The sequence below is a fragment of the Sceloporus occidentalis genome, unplaced genomic scaffold, assembly GCF_023333645.1.
Source record: "Sceloporus occidentalis isolate IW3139 unplaced genomic scaffold, rSceOcc1.0.p SCAF_49, whole genome shotgun sequence".
Classification (NCBI taxonomy): domain Eukaryota; kingdom Metazoa; phylum Chordata; class Lepidosauria; order Squamata; family Phrynosomatidae; genus Sceloporus; species Sceloporus occidentalis.
The window spans coordinates 3,817,492-3,840,424 of record NW_028317029.1 but is presented as its reverse complement, the minus strand read 5'-3'; the positions used below and the strand labels follow the sequence as shown (position 1 = coordinate 3,840,424).

The window sequence follows — 22,933 nt, the reverse complement described above, 5'->3', positions numbered from 1 at the left end:
AGGACAGCAGTTTGTATTATTAGCTCAGATAAGCGAGATTTCCGGTACATATTTTATAATTGCGACAAAACTTATCTGCAAACAAGTCACTGAAAAACGATAAAATATAAAGTGGAGAAAGAAATACAATGATATTTTATTTATATGATCCCGGCATGTGCTCGAGACTAAATCCCCAAACTCATTTTTCAGTGTCCCCGTGAACCAACGGCTTCAATGCCAAATTGATTTTAGAGAAGCTGTTGACTTAACGTTGGAGGCGACCTAGAATAATCCGGAGAGGCTAAATAATTAGTTTTTGCCACTTAAAAGATGCAGTACCAGCTCTTCATCCTCTCTCAGCGAAAGTCCGGTGTTTAATGGCGCAAAAGAGTCATCTGGGCTTTGTTTAGCATTCTTCTTCTTCGTCTTCTTTTTGGCTGAAGGACTCTCAGGAGGCGTTTCTTCTGAGCTGCTGTAAGTTCTTTTTCTTGAAGGCTTCACGTCATTGTCACTTAGAGGAGAAAAACAAAAAGCAATGTTGATAATTAAGGCAACAAAATGATGAATAACCTGTTTCATCACAGCATGTAAAAAGCAAATTAAACATTAAAAATTACTTTAAAAAAATGCAAGTGAAAATGTGTTTTAGTCACCTGGAATTTCTAGTAGCATTTAAAGTCCGCTCCGGAACATTGTAATGAATCATTTCAACATAATTTGAGAAAATAAATCATCAACATTTACAGATGTATTTTTAATTTACTAAATCAGATTGATAGAGATTTAAGAGGCATAAAACATGAAACATTACCAAATGCCACATTAAAACGACTTTTAACACAAGTATCCATTAGCTATAAAGCAGCTACACACGGAAGTGAATATACGAGATGGCATTAGACATTGAGAGACATTAGACACTGAATTCCCGATACACTTAGTATGAGCCAATCAGTGCTAATACGCCAGCAGACGACTACTTATAGTAATCTATTCCGCTCTATCAAACGCTTGATGAGGCTGTGCTGCCTTCAAAACAATATGATGCGGTCCCTTCTACAGCAAATTGTACTCTATTCAGTCCAAAAACAACCCTTTTGCTCTTGTGAATCGCCTCTAACTGCATAAAACAAGACTACGCTGCTTGTGAACCTTCATTAACCCCTTAATGACAAAGCCCGTACATGTACGGGCTCAAAATGCATTGTTTTCAATGAGTTTAGGGACCGCCCATTGTCCTTAAGGGGTTACAAAGCTATGGCTTCAGCCAGCAGCCAGTTAGCTAGATCACCGCTCTCTCCTTTGAGTAACAAAAGTACCTTTTCTACTAACTCGGGTTCAACAGGGACATCATACAGCACGAGGCGCATTGTGGGTTTTATCTATACATACAACAGGCGTTTCCTGGTAGCGGATAATATGACCATAAAGGAAGCCCCTTTCAGGGGGCTTTATTCTGTTTTTAAATTATATTTTTTAAAATAAAAAAAATTATAAGACCCAACATTAGGCATCAAATATTTAAGACCCAGTTCCTGTTCCCTGTATGAAATAAGTCTTTCTATTATTAAGCATTCAATGAGAAATAATATTTTTTATTATTGTATAATATATATTCTAATTAAACATGTAACAGGTTATGATTTATGCATGGGTTGACATATTGCCCTCGTAGGAGGCTTAGGGTCACGCTACTGTTTAACACAATGACGTGATATAAGATGCAGAGAAGATGCGCATGATTTTAAATTACATGGAAATCAGAACCCCGTTCAAACGGAATAGTTTGTAACGCATTCATAATAAATAAAAAATAGAGGTACTTTCAAAATGAAATTTGTATGGGTATTTTTAATGAAAAATTAATAGGCTGCTATATTTATGGCGCAAAATCTAACTAAATGGGTATTTAAAAATAATCAATTTTAAAGGAGCGCAAGGGACAGATTATTATGTACAACAGTCGGAAGAACTCAATGTTTATGATCGATTGGGGAAAATATTGGCCTCCAATCCACAGCTATCAATCAGGGAACAGAAACAGCTGAGCACATGAAAGGCAAATTTAATATGTTGCTATTTACTAATTTCACAAGCTGTTCCAAATTACACGTATTAAAGTTAAATTGCGTTACTCCACATCGACATATTTCTTTTCGCTCGCTCTGAACTCTAATTTCTATGCGAGGCATTTTAATTAAGAACTGTTCAAATCTTGTTTTGTTCCTTTGCGCCAGATGTCTCCTTATTCCAAGCTACTTTTATTTTATTTTAAATGATTTTTAATCAATGGAACCTGGAAGTATTAACTTTAGCGGATGAGGAGCCCGGGCAGTAGATCGGTAACCTTGTACATTCACATCACAATTTATCTTTGCTCTCTCCGACAAATACGAAAAAGGGACAATTTCTAGAAGATATGACCTTAATACTTCTGTTGCAAACTAAAATACCCCTCCCCCCCAAAAAAAAAATCACCCAAAATCTGAACTTTTACAAGTATGTTTAACATAACAAAGGTATGCATTAACGCTGTAAGGGAAATGCACATTAAAGGCTATTTTCTCCTTTCCTTTGTCGCCTCCCTGCCTGCTTCCACTGCAAGCAGAATACTTCAACACACTACATGTGCATGCACAGCTTTGCTTGCAAGATCCACCAACACTGAAGTTTATAGGAAATCAATTTACATCAAGCAAACGGTGCAAAGAGGGATGGAAAAATGCTAAACAGGTCCATCGGAATTGGGCCAGGCAGCTCATGGTGGCGGGAGGTCAGTGGGGTCCCATGACGTTCTGTGTGTGTTTAAGATGTACCGTATGTAATACTATACACTGCTCTAAACCAAAGCTTCAAAAGGGAACAATGAAGATTGTTTTAATATTTCAAGAGGGATTAAAATAGGTAGGGGATTAAAATGAGAGGCCACTACATTGTTTGAAGTATTGTAAAGCGGTGATCGGTTACGAATTTAGTTACTAATACAATTGTCTAGAATGACAATTCCAGCTTTGAAAATTTCATACAGAGCTTTATTTGTTTGGATTAAACAGTGCGAATAAAATTAGCAGCAATGAATATTCTAGAGAGACAGTAAAAAAGGGAAAAGTGTTCTCCAAAAATAGATATTTTGATAATCAAGCACACTTTGCCACAACTTTTATTTCCAGATAATAAATTTTAATTTACAAGACTAAGGCAACAATCCTAATGGAGATTAATTACTGCAGTGTCTCTCTGAACAGCTTCTTCCTCAGTTACTGTCAAAATGCTAATGAAAATATATTGTTTCGGAAAAGTCTATTTTCTGGATCCAAAAAAAGGTCCAAAATGTGAAAAAGAACCCTAAAAACAAAACTTTACTGAACAGTGGGTGAGCGGCTATTAACTTTTTATTGATCCCATTAACAAAAACCCTAAAATATTCAAATATATCTATATATCTACAGTACAGCGCAAAAGTATATTCAATATTTGATGTGCCTTTAAAACAGCATCAATTCTTTACCTGCACAAGGTCAGAGATTTTGTAACACAATCATTAACGGAAACACCTGTGTAGGAGGAATAAAAACGGTTGAGGAAAAGCCAAACTCACTAACAAGGTGAGTTGTTCAATGTCAAAAGTCATTCATCATGGCAAGACTGAGCACAGCAACAACACACAGGGTAGTTATACTGCATCAGGTCTCTGCCAGGAAGAAAGTTCAAGGCAGACAGGGGCTGTCCAAGATCTTTTGAAGAAGCAAATAAATGGGCAATGTTGAGGACTGTAGACGCCTTGGTCGGCCAAGGAAACTTAAGATGAATAAAATACGAATCATCAGCACCTATATCTACATATATATATATATATATATATATATATATATATATATATATATATATATATATATATATATATATATATATATATATATATATGCCAAAAAATCCAGTCCAGATACACAGCACCACTACATACAATACACATTCTCATAGTAATTCATTTGCAGCTGAGCTGACGAGTTGTATGGTTAGACGTAGATATCCCAAGAGCAAGACATTATGATCTAAAACTAGAGGATTAGATATCATCTACATAAGTTTTACTTTACAGAGAAAGGGTATGAGAAGTGGAACAGCTTCCCAACAGAAGAACATGGGATGGTCAAATGGCTATCCTTAATCTAACATATTATATATATATATATATATATATCAAACACACTTTGAAGACACGGGCCTTTCATGTGGAGAGATCTGGAGCAGTAGATAAAGCTAACCCATCAATTCTCCTGCTAAGAGTACGGATGCTATAATACAGTGCGAAAAGCATTCAGCGTTAAAGGCCTTTAACAAAAAAAGGGTCGTAAGTCTCCACCATCCCAGTAAATAAAGGTCATCGCCGTCAGGTCTACAACATTAGTCTCTGTATCCATCACAAGATCAATCACTCGTCTTTGAGACGTTGATGCCATGGCTCCTGCTAGAGTTCTGCTTGCATTGCTGATTGTAGCAGATCAAACCAGAATGTCATGCTGAGGGTATCAAAGGCCTCGAGTCATTAAAGCCCTAAATACAGACAGGAAAAAACCTTGGTAACCCTCTCTCTCTCTCTCTCTCTCTCTCTCTCTTATATAACCTGGAATCTAAAATAATGTTTTATTCCAGAGACATCCTAGTGAGGCAGAATAGATTAAAAACAAAAAAATGAGGACTCTGCAAACTATCTAAAAGCACAACCCGGAGGGCAGGACATCACTAAATTAATAATGCAATGAAGTTAAGCCATGGGGCTGTTTGAAAAAATAGCGGCCGCCCGAACGCTTCCAGGGCACTGAACTGAGATATTGGCTGCTAAGGCGGCTAAATCACAAAGCAAATGAAATACAGCGTCTTGGCTTCCATAGGATAGGCCTAATTCAACAACTATAAATGGTCAAATTCTGATCTTGAAGATAAATAATAGTGACATCACCAGTTCAGAGTCCCTGTGGGCTCTCCGGACAGAAATGTCATTTTTCATGCCAGGTATGAGCGTCTTCTGCATTGTGTTACTGACAATACTCCTGAGGCCGAAGCAGCGGTAATGGCTATTCCAAACCCTGACACTATGAGATAATATAATTATACCGTGCCAGTGCCTGCCCCCAATACCCGTGCTAAAAACCTGTCAACGGCAAAAAAGAAGAGCAGTGAAGACTTTGGGCATCGACACCCAACTGGACAATTTCTGCAATCTTTTTTAGTGAACATGTATTGCACAGGACTTGATCGGCGCACAAGAAGTGTATTTTTTTTTTGTAGAGCTTTATTATATGACCACCTGCCGAGGGGGGGGGGGGCTTCACCCGTCAGCTGAATATCACCGACCTTCCCATGCTTCTTTGATTTCTGGCAAGGAATAATGAATGTGCTGCTAGCAGAACCGATCAGGGGTCTCACAAATGTCAGATCTGAGTTGTGAATGTTGGCCATCTTCTTACAGGAATATTTTCTGGAGGATACAGCCAATATCCATCACTGAAAGTCTAACTAATGCCAGAAAAAAAAGATCATACTGTTACAGATACGAAGGGAACGCGTCATGTTACGGATGTATTTCAGGCAGCGGAGTACAATGCACCTGCACAGCTTTTGTGGAGCTTTTAAAATATGGAAAAGCGAAAAACCCTTAAAGGCCTCAGAAAAGCAAGAAACAGCCATTCATTAAAAAATATTTATAATTGACTATTTAGAATAATACTCTCGCAGAGTTCTATGATCATGACAGAAGCTGCAGTGATGCCTCGAAGCACACAATGTAAAATCCGAATACGGATTCAGCTTCATGTCTTCATTCATTTAACCTCATGCGCACAATACCAACTCCATCATATCACAGATCACTGCTCTATTGTTGCTCACGCTGGGCTATGTAATATATAATATATATATCGGATATCCCACACTGCCCTGCTAGGTTATTGTAAGTATAAGCACCTACCTCAAGAGCAGTTGTCCTCTTATTGAAGGACCCCAGTACAACATACCATGGAGGCCGTGCCAATCATACTGTAAATGGGCCAGTAGGGAGTATCAGAGGGTAACAAATTTAATGCATAGCAGATACAAAGGCCAGGAAAGATTACATTTCATCTCTATATTTGCTATCAAAACGGCTAGCACAATGTATAGATTAATTTTCTCTAGAACCCCTTATCTGTATAATGCATAGCAGTAAACTGTTCTAACCAGGGGTGCTTGTAAAAAAAAAAAAAAGCAAACTAATGAACCAACATACTGTATAAACCGGGGTAAAATGATATTACTGCAGTGCTAAATAAGCATTTTTCTATAAATCGCCACTTAAGGGCTAAATGCCGTCACTTAATTGGGTTAAACAAGAAAATCGTGTTATTGTGTGCATGATGACATGTGCCCATTAGCTGTAATGTAAGAAAGTTTCACTTTACTGAGATAAGTAGAACAGGGATACGGCTCCTGAATTTAAGACGAGACCAAAGACCGATTATGGTCAGATTCTTTACATCAGGAAAAAAAGGGCAGATTACACGGGCCAAATGGGTCTCATCTGCCATCAAATACTATGTTTCTATACTAATATACGCACCAAGAACAATAACGACACAATAGCAACAAAACATAAGACAGACAAAACCATCAGCCTTCCATTCATTTTGCAGGATTATAAAAGCTCACAGTTACTGTTGCAGAAATCTTTAAAAACCCAACAGACATTTGAGCAATGTAAGAACGTACGTGCATAAATAAATTATCTTTTTTTTATTACATTTTTATGTTGAGTTAAATTTAATCATGCATATATTTTTACTGTTGGAACTGCCTGCCCTTATTTCTAAAGCCGGTTCTAAATTATAAAGCTAATAACGCGCTCAAAGGCTTCTGATGGCTGCGATGGGGGGGACAGAGTTATACTCACCGTGCAGTGAGTGGTAGGTGGAGTGTGCAACGAGTGGGTATTTGGCACCATGAGCTGCCATTAAAACCAAACAGAAAAGTAAAAATGTGTATGTTTATTGGTAGTAATCCCAGTCAGCATATATGCTATGTATCTAAAGGGGAACTATCATTAATGTATTAACAAGCAGAAACTACAGGAGAGAATATCTAATGGGGCTAAATAACCACCCAGAGCATGTGGACATGGAGTTATGGTGACTGCTCCCATAACATACACATTGGCCAGGACTCAAGAACATATAGGTTTAGTTTACATTTGTAAATGGCTTATTTATTGGACTGAAGCGAAAGTAGGACATCGAAGTAGGACTTGGGAAGGCGACAGATTTACTTTAAGTCTCTCCACTCCTTTATATGCCATTACTTATTATTATTTTTTATTTATATAGAACCAACAACTTACAGTCTTGAGGGAACGACAGAGAAAGGGTGAGAGATAGTGTGGTGGTTGTATCAATGACACGGAAGTTCTAGCAGCTAAGGTGGCGCGGCTTCTCTGAAGAAGTGAGTTTTGAGATGTTTGAGATGTCGGGAGGGAGGGTGAATGCTCCTTGGAAATAGACTCCAGAGATATGGGGCAGCCGAGTGAAATCTTGTAGACGGGAAAAGGAAGAGGTGATAAGCGAGGAGGAGAGCCTTAGCCCATTGGAAGAACAGACCTGTACGATCCAATAACCTTGCCCTGTAAATACACCGGTCCGCTAAAACGTACCACTGAACAGGACCATCTTTGATGAGTATCGGATATGTAGCAGAGCGCCCAAGGGCTATATATATATGTATTTTTTTTACACCAGGATGCAGATGTAGCCAAATCTGAAAAAAGACTTCATAGCATGTAGAAATTCCACCTTCACACTTGCAACCTATGTTTGTGGGAACGTCAAAGCCGTAATAATGGAGATCTAATTCATTTGTTTTTTTACGAGATAAGGGATATTGCATTACTTGCACAAATCACAAGTCAATTACACAGTGTCAGCTTTTGGGATGGAAGCATATGAGTTATAACGCTATCGCATCCACCGGGGGTTTCTCTTTATGCCAAACAAGTATTTGGAGAGGAAATTGTTATAATAATCCACATTAAAAATGCAGGTGCGATTTTCAGCATACATACAAAAAATAACAATGTGACCATCCTGAAGGACAATAAAATATCTGCTTTGTGATCTGCATCGATGGGAATAGGGCCAGGAATCTTATGATAAACGCTTAGAAATTCTTCGATAATATATATTTTTTCATTTGCTCAATTAAGTGGCTGAACTACATAATAAATTAATAATTTCTCTTAAAGGGCAGATCTTAGGGGCCCTAATTGTCAACAACAAATTGAATTTAAATTAATCCATGAGAAATAATGCATATGCAATTTTATGTAATTGTAGGAATTTGGTATACGTTCTGTTAAACACTAATCCATTTTTTTGGTGATGAAACGGCTGCTGGGAAGCATGATAAAGAGTTATTCTAATGCAATGGTTTACCTTCATGAGTTATTAGACAAAAATTGAATTTTTTTTATTTCATAGGCAGTAAACAGCCGCCTCCAGTTTCATTATTATCTGCAACATTTCTGAAAATGAGTTTGTACTTAAGAAAAAGAAAAAAAAAAACTGGTATGCGCGGCAGGGAGAAAAAAAAAAAAAAAAAAAGACACTAATTTTAGTTTTATTAAACTTTGGTAAAGCGGGAAGCCAGTTTAATCAACTCGTACATGTGGCTTCGCTGCCAGAGTATTTACGTCAATATAAAAAGGTAATACTGCGGAGTGTAATATGTCTGAAAAATTAATGAATTTCTATGGTGTACGAATACAATGAATATGTCTCTGAGAAGAGACAATGAATGCAAATATTTGTACAAGATTTGACTCATTTTGCTTAAAAAAAAAAAAAAAAAAAGGGAAATAATACATATCTGACATATATGTAATAACAATAACACAAGACATTCCAAAATTATAAAACCTGCAGCACATGCCTTATTTTGGGGGCTTTAGGGGAGAGGGTCGATTATTTCCCAAATTTACACAGTGACAGATCACAGCATTTAAATGTCCATGGCGCCTGCAGAATCACCCCATTTACATTCGCCCTTCCGCCATTTTCAGTGCATGAGATGCGTTTGGTCGAACACATCTACCCGCCGGTGATATACTCACTTCTTGTCAGGTCCGGGGCTGACAGGGCCAAGTATTCTTCTGTAAAAGGACTGAGACACTAAACTAAATTCCAAGCCGGAGTTCAGGTTTGGTCTATTTCAGTATGTCTCGTTTACAGAATATGGCAAGATGGCGAGCTGCCTGGAGGCCTCCCCTTCCCTCTCTCTCTATGGAAGGCAGGTGAGAACATGATGTGGTCATACTGGAGAAGGCTGGGCTAATCATGCTTTGGGCGTGGCTAGCCTCATGGGGGAGGGGATTGGACAGGAAATGGGTGGGACTTGATGAACTCTCATTGATCCCGAGAGTACAAAGTGCTGCTTCTGATGTTCAGTCTCCCCTGCGGTATGTGAAGCTTCCATGACCAAGGCTTAAAGTTAGCTGATTATGGTTTGAGTTTCTAAAGGGGGAAAAGCTGTCAGACTAGATGTTCCAAATGCTTTCAAAATGAGGATCAGATACTGTTGTTGCCACTTATTGGCTTGTCGTGATAAACACATGTGGTTTTATTATAAGCCTCCACTTGTGTTGTATTGCTGTGATGCCCATATCCTCACACATGCACAGACTTTACCCACAGTAAAATCCCAACAAAGATAAAGAACGCCCAGACATCGGTGAGTCTATTACCGCATATAACTTGAGTTTGGGTTTGTTCGCTGTATACGTGCCTTCAGAAGAGCACTTTTTCTTACTTTCCTTTAAGAATACAAAGACCATTACCCTGGGAACAAACTGTTCAATTGTAATTGATGGTTTAAAAAGTTTCCCAAGTGTATGTGGTTACCAAACATATGCCTGAAGATCCAAAAACAAGTAGGAGACTAGATGTGACAAAAAGTCTCTCCTTTATAATATCTAAGCAGGAAGAGGTCAGCACCCCACAGCCTTTACCTCAGGTGTGTGAGTGAAGTAATTTGTCTATTCACCACGTGAGCTTCTTGTACAAGATTGTGCAGAGACAAAACAAACAGGATCATTGGCCTCTTTAAAGACTGGAGGCCATTGGAACGTTGGTGGAATAAAACGGCCAACTCAAGCAGGACGTATGAATTACATATTTTTTCTCAACTATCGTTTTCAGCGGCTTCAGTGCTTCCAAAATCGATATTCAAGGAACCCTTAACAGGACAAACTATATGGTTGTCGCGCATGAGTCGATCGACATGATTGAGCCTTTGACCAATGTAATTGTATCCGAGTAGTTAGCCCCCTTAGGGATACATTCAAGACTGGCGTTAAAAGAAGCACTATAATTAACCTTTTCCATGCCACTGTCCTAGCAATGCAAAGTTTCAAAGAACAGTTTGCAAATAACGTATGTTATCTTCATTGTAGACCCAACAGAAACAAGAAAAAAGTTATGTTTATGGAATAGTTTTATTAGACAACATACTTCTATGTATGCTTTGATGTACATCAGCCTAACGATACCTAATTGGTCCAACAATGAGCAGGTGGTTTTCCTTTCTTCACTACTTACTCTACCTCTCCCCTAATTTCTAATCTCTATCTGGACACCTCCAGTGGTTTAGAGGCCAATCAATGAACATCCGTACTTGCCCCGTTACCCTACTTGAGATGTCAACAATCTCAGCTTCACGAGGATAGCCTTGGCAATAAAGAACCATGTCCTGGTCCTACCTGTCTGACTCTGTCCTGGTCCCTACCTGTCTGACTCTGTCCTGGTCCTACCTGTCTGACTCTGTCCTGGTCCTACCTGTCTGACTCTGTCCTGGTCCTACCTAGGTAGGGGGTGTGTGGTGTGGGGGGCTGTATGTCTGCATTAAGAGCCCTTGATATCAATGATGACACTTTCTATGGAGGGGATTTTTTAATTTCAGTGCAAACTAAGCTAAGGCTCCATTACTATAATTATATAGAGGATGTTACTCAACATAAAAAGGAAATGAAGCCTCTTCCAGAAAGTACTTTATTAAGAAAAATGGACAGTACTGCACTTTAAAGTAAAATGTGACACTGGCAACTTGTCACAAAAGCATATGAAAGATATGACCTGCACAACATAACATCTGAAAGGTTAATGGATAAATCCATGTTTAATTTAGAAATGTGATTGCTGTGTAAGGGTTTTCTTTTTTGAACAAGTAGGATATTTAGAATATAACCTTCAATTATACAACACCCCAGGAAAATGTGCATTGATTCATATGGTAATGTTTTCCTTTCCTTACAGGTCTTTTGTTGAAGGTTTATAAAAATAATAAAAGCAGTTATGAGTAAGAGTAGGAAAGAAAAAGTGGCCTCCCGCTAGCCACTGATTACCACGCAGTTGCCAGCATCCGGCAGAAAGCTTTTGAAAAGACGTGTTTAAGGCAGATTAAAGGAGTTTTACAGTAATCCAGCCTGGCCATTGTTACACCACATCAGGCTGTTAAACAACCCTGCTTTTAAACAGCGCTCCATTTAGGACAACACAATTTTGACATTTTTATAAACCGAAGAAACAAACATTTCTATGCACTTCACATCGTTTGAGGACAGAAATCGTCTCTGGCTCTTTATGGCCAGTGGCTGGTTAATCCCACGTCAGAGGCCACATGACTACTGCGGTGGTCAATCGCACACCATATTGTTCAACAAGAACAAAGAAGCGGGGTGCCCAATAGCCATCCTCCAAGCCCTAATTTAGGGAAACGCGTGAAGATTAATGTAATTTTGTGGTAGGTATTTCAGTTCCGGTGCTATGAGGTCTGGCCCTCTCCTAAAGCATGTTTAAAACTGCTTTGATAGTCTCCTAAACCAAGAATACGGGGGCACTGTTGCTTTCCTATTACATTCCATCAGAGCTTTTAAAGAATTATTAGAAGATCACACCGGGGAGTAAAAGAAATAAAGGCCTGCAGCTAGTATAGTATTGTATCAAGGTATACCAATCATGATTCTGTTCTCTTACTTCCCTGTATTGCCTTCATTGTCCCATAAATCTTCAGCCTCCTTATTTCCAACAACTGTCTATTCCTCCAGACCCTAGCACCATAAACCTCAGAAGCTTTAATAAAACCTCAGCTGCTTACTGGGGCTTTAGGTAACACAAAAACGAAGCTTATTAAAGGCATACCTGCTGTTTTCCTGTGTGGATCCATCTTCATTTTCATCCGGATCTTTATATTTGTCGGGGTCGGGCAGGGCACTGAGGTCTACCTCATCACCGCTGTCATGATCGAGATAAGCCACGGCTTCCTCTTCCCCCTGCACGAGAAGAAATTTTCACAATGTTAAACTTGCTAGCATTTTAATATTTGATTGTCCGATGTACATTAAATGATCGCTGAAAGTCTGCCTAGGCATACGCCCAAGAACGCGAGTGCCAGGAGCTATAAAGATCGTTCATACACTACTGGCCCCTCTGGCAACCACAGAATTAAACGTGTTTTGTTCCACTGTGTTTTGTTGGTGGCAATCGTCACTAGCAATGTAACACTTGGTTATTCCCTCTGATTTCGGTGTCACATGGAAGTAGTTTTCGTGACATAACGAGATTGGAGATTGCCAGCACACATTTACATGCGATAGCAAATTAGAAAAGAAAGAATAAACCAGCCATCTACGGTGGCCGCTCTTTAAGCAGGACTTTGAGTGCATATTGGTTTTATTTGCGATGCATATTGTGTATTTAATACGCAATCAGCATTATGTTTTTTCCTAATGTTATACATGTTTTCGGCTAGCACCAAAATAAAATTAAGCGTTAAATACAACCACACATTAAGAAGGTTTATAGTATATTAGGATAATACATATTACACATTATAATAATACATATATTACACATTTAATTCAAAAAGTATTGTTTTACAGTGTATCAGCTTTAAATGAGCCGTTCTAAAAGCCCCCCCCGACAATTTTTGGAAATTGATTTCCAATTCCTTGACATAATTCGGGTATTTTTAAGCCTTAAAACGGTTTAAATCTGAAACTGATGGGTCAATGGATGGGATGCAGAACTAGCGGATAAGTTGTAACAGTATCACAAGTCTGAAGGGGAAACTAAGCGGCTATAAGAATTACCAGCCCTTGTTTCTGGAAGCACTCAACATTATTATGGAGATGGATAGGAAATAAAACTCCTAAGGTTCTGAAATATGTCATATAATACATATTTTACCGCAAGCCGCTTCCCTCGGTGCATATGCGTATTTTTGCTTCCTCTGTTGGCCGATGATGTCTATCTGTTAGACGATGAAGATGCTGAGTATATTCTTAAGTAGTGAACGCTGCCTCTGGCTCTCTACCTGCCATGGGCTACAAGTCCCATGCTGTTTAATGAATACCATGACCGCCATAATAGCTGGTACAGTGCCACAGGATGCTGGGGTAGAGAAACAGCAGGTTTAATAGATTTCTTCATCATCACATTACTCCCTGTAGACACGGATATTCCCCTACATTGAATTCTAGGCATAGCTGGATAATTAATCTGAACATTGGGAAGCAGTACGAAACATGATAAAACAAATAGCCTCTTTTAAAAAGAATTCACGGGCCTCTTTTAATGAGAGACATGCAGGGGAAACTAGAAACAAAAAAATTACGGCAGCTTCCCCGACATATTGTCACTTGGGAAAGTCTTCCATGCTTTGGGAGCCTCTGGTTTATTATCATTGGAGGAGAAGTAATGGCGCAATATACAACGGTTACTATTTGCTTCTCCGCGCTTTGCTATTCCGTGAACGGGAACTCACATCAAGTTTAGCCAGATGTCCCCTGTATGCAAAAGTTTGGTCCGCTGGATGAGAGCAGAGCCAGTGCTGTATAGCGACGGGATTAGTAGGTATCAAGTATCCGCAGGAAGACATACTTTTGAACTCTTTGTCCTGACCAAAGGAGCAGCTCCGTTAGAGCTATATCAGAGGTGGATTTGTCAAACCTGTAAAGTCCACTAAATTTAAAGGTTTGCACACACAGCGAACGGCTGTCAGCAGACATTTTACTCAGATAAACATCAGGGACCAACAGAGCAAATCATGGCGTCCCAGATGGAAAAAACACCTCCAGCAGCTCTGCCACGAAGGCAAAGTCCCCCGGGGCTATTAGCAGCGCACAGCAATACAGAGACGGGTCTTTAGCGGAATTAAATGGTGCGCCAAGCACAAATGTTGACACGTTCCCTTGTGTGTATTTGGATTAACTAACTGAACTTCAGTATGATCTCATTCAAATGCTAAGAGATTCCATGTACGATCATTAATATTCAACAAAAGCTTGTGTCAGAAGACACTTCTAATTTTGCTGGATAATGTTTCATGTTATAGTGTCAAAATCACTCTTTATGACAAAAGTTGTTCACTGTGTAAACATTTAATGCAATATTGTAAGGTAGGTTGAAATAGTATAAAGGAGCGCTTCTGGTGCCAATGTGGAGCAACTGGAAGCCGTATTCCACTGTAGTCCATGGCTCCACATTCATTATCTTGCACCAGAACTGATAAATAACTCAACCAGCTTTTTCTCCAGCTGTTTCCAAGAAGTATTAGGGTGCAGTTGGCTAAAAAGCAAAGGGACCCACTATTAAATTGTTAAAACGGCTATATAAACACTATGATAAGAGTGCAAAGTATGCCCCATAATGATCTTCATTCCACACTATTTCAAAGGAGGAGAAATGCTAGAAGAGGTCATAACTAGAGGGTCAGAGGCTTAGAAGCACCCGTTAGGAAGTTTTACTGACTGTACTGAGAGGTTGGTTGATAAACCTCCCAGCAGACATGGCGGAGGCTGAATACAGTAAAGGAATGTAAACATGCATGGGATGGACATGAAGCTATCTTGAATCTAAGACAAGACCAACGACTGATTAAGGTCTTTACATCAGAAAAATGTGCTAGCTGGGTGAATGGTTCTTATCTGCTGTCAGATTTGAGGTTTCTGCCAAATATCTGGTCTTATCTCACTCAGGTTGGCCCCACGCGCCCATACTTTTCACTATGCCCCACCTGTAAGACCGTGAACTATTGCTAAGGATGTTAGGGAACCAGTAATACAGGGAAGCCTGGAGTTTAGATCCAAGATAGGTGTTAACGAGAAGAGAACAACGAATACTGTTATGGAAGACATATTAAAGCCGATCTTTTTTGGTTTTGAAAAGTGATAGACACAGCATGCGAGACTTTCCCCTCTTGGTGAAAGATTTGAAACAGAAAACGGAATGACAAGTGAGATTTGCTTTATTCCAGGCAGTTTCTTTCACATCCCCACGTCACGGCTGTCTGCCTGGTACTCAGAAAGTGATATCACTGCAGGCTTTCGTGGCTAAGCTTTTCACCGCGCTGATCTTCTGCTGCCTTTTATAGGATATTCCCCCGAGAGATAAACTTGCACAGGGATTTTCTCTTCTTTATGGGTTTTTTTTTTTTTTTTTTTCTTTTAAACCACTGACGTAAGTTTTTTCACAAGGTATTTGCTCAATAACGGTGAAGTCCACGCAAAAGGAAACAAAACATAGCCAGGAATGTCTACTCAGAAATGCAAAAAATGGCCCAAACATCAAATGCTGGCCCTTAAAGAATAAAAATAAATAGGACAAAATAAATTAAAAAATATACAGACTTATCAGACAAAAAAGCATGAGAAAATGTAACAAGTACAGGAGGTAAACGTTTTTCAAATATTTAAAAAGCATGAGATTTTTGGCACTAAAATATATAAAATCTGGAATGTAACCTATCGCTCAGTGCGAAAAATGCTCCAATACTCCTTCGGTAATGGAAAAACTCAATGGGCTACCAGCTAAGAATATGTAACAAGGAATGAACTGTCACCGTATACATGAAAGAAAAATCAGTATAAGAGGAATGTGTGGGGACCGTCATATAGCCGTATTTACAAAAAAAAAAAAAAAGGGGATTTGCAGTATTACAGAATTTCTGTCCCAACATTTCAAAATAATGTGAAAATACTCTGGACCGACGGAGATTATATAGTACAAATATGGGGGTTTTGCCCTTTATTTTTCTGAAGACCGAGACCTTTACCTTCTTATTTAGGTTTTTGTTGACTGCACAGTAAAACACTTAAAATAAGTTAAAAAGAGGGAGAAAATTTAGTTTGACTTCAACGTTCAATTAAGATTTGGCTCTCGAAGAAGCTAGTCCAATGGCTGATTAATGATCACGTCATTCTATAGATTTTGATCTAATGTTCACTTGTTTTGTTTGAATATTTGCTGTGATCATTAAACCGCTCAGCCTCCCTGAACGCCCATAAACAGACTTAATCCACATCCCTATATTGATAATATTAAGAAAGGGCGTTTTTTTTTTTATATAATTTTAAACACGAGGAACGGGAGATTTTAAAATGAGAATGGGAGATTTTTTTTTTTTTATATTATGGGCTTGTGAAGCAAAAGGCATTCAGCTTCTTATATATAAAAAATTGTATTTATTTAAACGTGGGCTACTTGGAGGATGAAGATGATGAGCAATGACTTGATGAGCCCAAATCCTGGGTTAATACAAGGGCCAAAAACTCTTATGGAGAGCTGTCGGAAATTAACTTCCATCGTGTTCAGCAAGTACAAGTTGGTCGGGACCATTTCAGTTCTGACAGCCAGAGTAAATGAAGGTGGGATGAGAGGACTTCAGGAGACATGAAAAGAATCCTATTTCTGATGTGTTAAAAAATCAAGTGCTCTGCTACATAATAATGGAAGAGTGAGAATGAATTCATGTGAAAAGTGGATTATCCTTTTACAATCAGCACCGCAAAGGTTCTTAAAAATTAAAGGGAGTGAAAGGTCACTGGCACTTTGCTAGAATAGTTTTCACAAGAGTAAAAAATACCATTCGACTCTTCACAGTTTCAAAGCTTTGATTTCTATGACAGCACAACCCATCGAGAGCCGTGTCACGCTCTGAGCATACAAAGTATCCGCATACTACAGCAAGACGTATCATCCCAGCATCTGGAACAGCACCAATGTAAAAGCTTTTCTCGCGGATGGTTTTCCCACAATAAATGCTGGCCGCCATATACTTGTTATACATAGAACACAATGTTAAAGAAGAACCAATCGGTCCACCTAGCCTGCCCAGAAATGTGCTTAAAAATCTGTGATTTCACTGTCCAAGAGTGATTAAAAAGCATCAGATGAAAAGATATCAGAACAACTTGACTTATTTCTTGCTGAACTATATTGCAGATGGCGCATGGTAACCCAACCTTTTTCTCCCAGATTATAACTCAAAAAAGAATTAGGAAAGGAAAACCCACTAATGTATTCATAGTGAATATGTTCTAACGCTTAGGAGGTATAGGGATAGCTTGATCCAGGCCCTTATCTTTACCTACAACAAAGACCTAAGAGCGAACATGGACAAAAGGTTATCTCAGTGGCGCCATTTTCTTAGCTGTGCATTAAGCCGTTGGTAAACTGGAATGAAGAGCTATTTCTATATAGAAATAAAAGATAAGATAAAGAGCCTTTGCATGTTTAGAATGTAATAACCCCAGAGTATTAAGCACAAACCATGCGGCATCTGGAAATATATCCAACATGTGCGACGTGCCCGGTTTGTATCTTTCCACAACTTTCATACACAAAGTGTTGCAATTAAAGGCATAGAATGTTACTGCTGTGAGGAGTAACGTAGACGCCCCTCGAACCCACCCTAAAAGAGCCGTCGCCCGTCAACTAAGACTTTAAGAGTGTGTGGATGGTGTGTTACACCACTGTACCCTCACGAAATGTATGCTCTGTCCTTACGTATACAGGAATCGCACGGTTCCCCTGCACTGCATTAAAGCATGAGGAAGGTATGACTGCAGAATCGAGCGCTGAGCAGATGAAAAAGATGGCGTCTTTAAGTTTCACAAACACAGCGGCCTTTTCAGACTGCCACTTAGCGCGTGTAAAAATCGAGAGCGGTACATAAAAAAAAGGCACCATTATTTCGTAAAATCAAATCGGAGCATTTACAGAGCCGGCTCAAAGTACATTAAGCAGAGCCGCGTATTTCCAGCCAAGTGCGCCGTCTACCTTCTCATTAAAGGGCATGTCACGGCAACTTAACAAGTCTACACATTGCATCGAATTCCCAATTTCTTGCTGCGCCCAACGCGCTTGTACAGAAGTTGACAGAGCAGAAATAGGTTTTTGATGTATGGCTATCTGTTGAACCAAAAGCAATCACACCTCGCCAGTCATAGCTATAACCTTTTGAGAATCTTAATATTTATAAAGAAAAACAAATATTTCCATTTTGCGCTTACTCAGGTAAATCATGTTTATTGAGTAACCAAACTGAATGACAGCTCCTGCAATCGGGGGCTGAAAAATTAACCCTCTATGTGCAGCACAGATAGCAGCACAACTTAATTCCTCAAAGTACCCTATAAGGGATTAACAGTGGGGTATATTTACAAACCTGACTTTAGAGCGCATTATTAAGGGCCAAACCCAGTAAGTGTTTCTTTACAACATCACAAGTCCATAATACTTTTCAGCAGCGTCTCCCCCTAATCCCCTGGCTCACAGAGTGTGTTTGGTGGGTCTACGGCTTTGAGACACCCTGAACTTAAACTCTCAGATACCTAGAGACGCAGAGTGAGGTAGAAGGGATGTGCTGTATTGTCATGCTGGGGCAGGGGTAGTTAATGCCTCTAAATATCCCAAAATGAGAGGATGAAAATATGCACCCTCGTGCACTCTTGCTCGCTAGCTTCAAAGGTTCAAGAGAAAGCCTTAAATTTTTTTTTAAAAAAACCTCTCACCATTCACCTTCTCAATGCTGCAATGATCCCCTTCTATTGAAAGACGGACAAAATACCTTCCCATAAAGCATGGATTGGCTTGGTAGAAGAAACCACGGAGCTGAGGATAAATTTGAATGTCTATATCGCTTTCTGGTTTTAATGGCTACAATTCACTGCATATCAGGAGATCCATCTCCTCCTGGGGCTGGGCACCCGTTAGAGCAGCGCTCCTCCATTTTGTTTTCAACTTCTTCTACTTTACTTCTAGCCCCATCTCATATTTTCCCCTCTCACTCATCAAATTACCCCCTTTTTTGCTGGATGAGGAGGGGATATATTGTCTGCACTCACCCGTCCAGCCTCATCTACATCATAAGAAATGGTGGGTTAGCTCATGGATTTATGCATTTACTTATTCATTTGTCTCCCTATTACTTTGCTCCCAGCCCTCGTTTCTAAGACATTTGGTAAAAATCTTCAATAAACTTTGATTTATTGCAAAATTTGGTCCAAAATTTTTTTTGTCATTTTTAAAATCTCTCCTGCTCAACTCTCTTCTGACTTCCATTCGGCTTTTACAGCTAAATTGTCTTACGTTTCACACAAAAAAAAAAGCTACCTTCTGATCTCAGAGAAAAAAAAAACTTGCCAACAGAGATTTAACCAGAGAAAATTACTTGGGGATTTTGTTTTCCTCTTTTAGCCAAAAGCAAGGTCTGGCGCTTTGCATGTTTATAAGCAGAGCCACCAGGGCCCTTCCTGAAATTTGCACCGCATGTTCCTCGCCAGATTGTTGATGGTCTCAGAAGTGATTTCTCTGCTCAAGTCTGGAGAACCAGTTCAAGGTTGGGCTTTCATTTCCATTAAATGGACAAGCTGCGCTGTTCACAAATATGACAGCTTACAGATGTGACCTTTGCCTCCATGTATAGCAGTAACATGACATATTGCTCAATAACTAACAGGACATGAGGTCAGACAGAGGCTCATCACATCAGGGCAGTGAGAGTAGATTAAATGCAAGGCAACCATTACTAAAAAAAAAAAAAAAGGCGGACATATCAGAAGAAATATATCGCCGACGGTAGACGCTCACTGGTGGTGGATCCCATGTAGGAAAATAGTAATTTTTTGAGCAATATTTAAAATGTGTGTACTCATTAAAACCTTCCTTCTCTTAGGAAGCGACACAGTTTTGAACCTGTAAGGGTGGAGGCTGCTGAACTACAAGTCCCGCCATCGTCAACAAGCGAAGGTCAATAAAAGCTGTAAGGCGAGAAAAAGCCTCAAGCTATAATGCATTATTGTTCGGCCAGTGTAAGTACGTTCACACGTACTACAAAAGAAGAAAAAAAAACCTACTATAACGTAACTTTTAATCGTGCGAGTACAAAACCTCCATAATAAATGTTCCGCAACAAAAAAAAAAAAATAAAGACCCGTACTCCCAACCTAAACTAAATGGTGCTGCCTAATATCTTGTGTGACTTCATTCACTAATCAGTCATAACTTTGCTACTTTACATTCTAGATAGTTTTGTGAAGTAATTTCAGTGGCAATCCAGAATATAATGGCTCTATTTAATTTCATATTTTGGGTGCAGACCCGTTTGTAATCATAGTCCTGTGCAAAAAGTGGGAACACTAAAAGTAATGTTTAGTTGAAAACAACTATATAACTGGAAATTGTTCTACTGAACAGGGAGCACTTTCGGTTTTCTTACCAGTTCAAAACTAATTGCTTCTACAACCAATTTTAATTCTTTCAGAGGCCTTCTAGACACATAATGGGTTAAGTAATCTAATTCTTCAGTTTGTAATTATAACTTCGTAACCTCTTGTGGAACCCAGAGGTAGCTGGATCGCTAATTATGTGTTGGCAGTAGAAGACTCTGCACTCAAAAACTCAATTGGCTATGAAAGCAATTACAATTTATTTTTGTATCTATTCCTCTAGAACTCCTCAGAACATCTCTAAGAGGCTGTTTCAAATTACATGGTTCTTCTGATGTTTGGAGATAAATATTGTCGTGTTTCTTTCACCATTTACAAGGAGGATTGCGGGTGATTTGGTAATGAATATATTAACGGCGCTGGAAACAAAGAACGTACACCAATGATTAAAAACAAAACTAAAACAGCGCATTTTCCATGGGAAATCTGGGAGAAAAAGCTGCTATAAATATCAGGAATTTGAGATCAGCAGCGCTTTGTCCCAAACAAATTTAAAAATATAGATCAAATCCCTCTGGCAGTGAATAAACCAATTATAGTGCAGAAAAATACAGTTAATAGCACGCTGTAAGACTGTATTATATATATATAAAGCTCCCTTGCCAATAGGAAAACTAAAATCACAAGCACTTAACAGGCTTTCCCCTGCCAGGGCTGGATTAACTGCGGAGCAAACGCTCCAGGGCCCCGGAGTTGGGACGGGTCCCTCTCGGTTATCTCTCCCAGGAAGCAGAGATTGGATCGGAATCCGCGACATGCGGCAATAATCCTCCCTTACCGACGCAGGGTTCCGAGACGTGGAGAGTACTGTGTGTATATGCATGTGTATATGTACTGTATGTGCAGAGGAATAAAAAGGAAGGAAGGAAAGAAGGAAGGAAGGAAAGAAGGAAGGAAAGAAAGAAGGAAGGAAGGAAAGAAGGAAGGAAGGAAAGAAGGAAGGAAGGAAGGAAGGAAGGAAGGAAAGAAGGAAGGAAGGAAGGAAGGAAAGAAAGAAGGCAAAATAGAACGGAAATAGCAAGGGGCAGAAACGAGAGAGAGAAAAAAAAAATTAAAAAAAAAAGAGCCTGATAGGGGAGGAAATCCAGAGAGGGGTCCTTCCTGCGTAATCGCTCCAGGACCCAAAGCTTCCTGATCTGGCCTGGTCCCCCTGCCACTGAAATCACAAAGAATAACTATTTATTCAACTCATCTAAGGTGACTTTGTCCAGACGTACAGTAATCATATTGAGATGCTTGGTGATTAGTGAGGATCTACACCGAGGCTTTTCTCGTGGCTGGAGGGGGATCTATGCTTGTATTAACAATCCACGTTCCCTGGGTGTCTTCGAACGCATAATGCAGGTTCTGAGACATATATCGGCAGAGATGTCAAGGTTCGGGGATATGGCATAAATACGGAGAAGTGCCGCTGCTCTGTGGTTTTAGAGGTGTGTTTACTGCAAATTCTATTGACCTGAACTGTGAACTCTTCTAACTAGAAACACTAGCGCTAATATAGTGATTTGATGAAATCGACCCTCGCTGATCATTTCTTTTAGCAGTGATAAAGAGTTGACATATATGCCTACTAACACTTTACACCCCAAACTAGCTTACAAAACATGCCATCGAAAGCATGTCTACATCAAACGACCAGTACAGAGCTAGCCCGTTATTATAGAATCATGAAGAACAGCGACAGGGAGACCTACTTGGTGTGAAGATAAAGAGAAGAGTGTGAAGCAGGCTTGCTATGAATTTAACCCTCGATATGAATCACCACTATAGAATAAAAACAGGGCTGATGCATTCACAGGCTATAACGAGCACTCGTGCGCCCCGCTATCTGATGAAGTCAGCCCGGCGTATGGTAATTGATAGAATACGGGAAATATGTGAAGATTACAGGTAACATGCCGACTGCTGCTTCTCGCTGCCAAGAAAACTCTCAAAGCGTAATAAACGCACAATTGTAACCAAAGGTGATTTGACGGTTCTCATTAAACTTAATCCGCTACATAGATGAGAAGCATTGTCACGGATGGTTCTTAACCTCTAAACAGCCAGGGAAGGAACCTCTACGGGAGTAAATAATACAATAATAATAAAATTAAGTGATCTCCCCAATATATGCCAATTTAGTCTCGAGGTGAGTTTTCTTAAACAGAGCTTGAATATTCTTGTTAACAGTTACCGTCGCACAGGTCCCATCCTCCATACACCATTCATTTTATGTCTATAATCTGGCTAAGGTTTTTAGAGTGCTTATTTAAAGCAGCTTTTATAAATGATATTAAGTCTAGTAGCCCCGGTTTATCAATAAATGATAAAAAACAAACAAACAAAAAAATGTAGAATGTATAATTAAAATAAGATAGAAAAGAC

At 39.3% G+C, this 22,933-nt stretch overlaps 1 protein-coding gene across 1 annotated transcript in view; it reads right to left on the bottom strand.

Annotated features, from left to right (window-relative positions):
• Positions 1-291: 291 nt before the first annotated feature.
• Positions 292-22,933, bottom strand: part of LOC149288925 (putative ATP-dependent RNA helicase DDX10) — an 89,282-nt gene continuing 66,640 nt past the window's right edge. The window contains exons 17-18 of the mRNA XM_089491185.1: positions 12,198-12,328; positions 292-493 (exon numbers count right to left, since the gene is read on the bottom strand). Coding sequence (XP_089347311.1) covers positions 292-493; positions 12,198-12,328 — 333 coding nt within the window. The remainder of the gene's footprint in view (positions 494-12,197; positions 12,329-22,933) is intronic.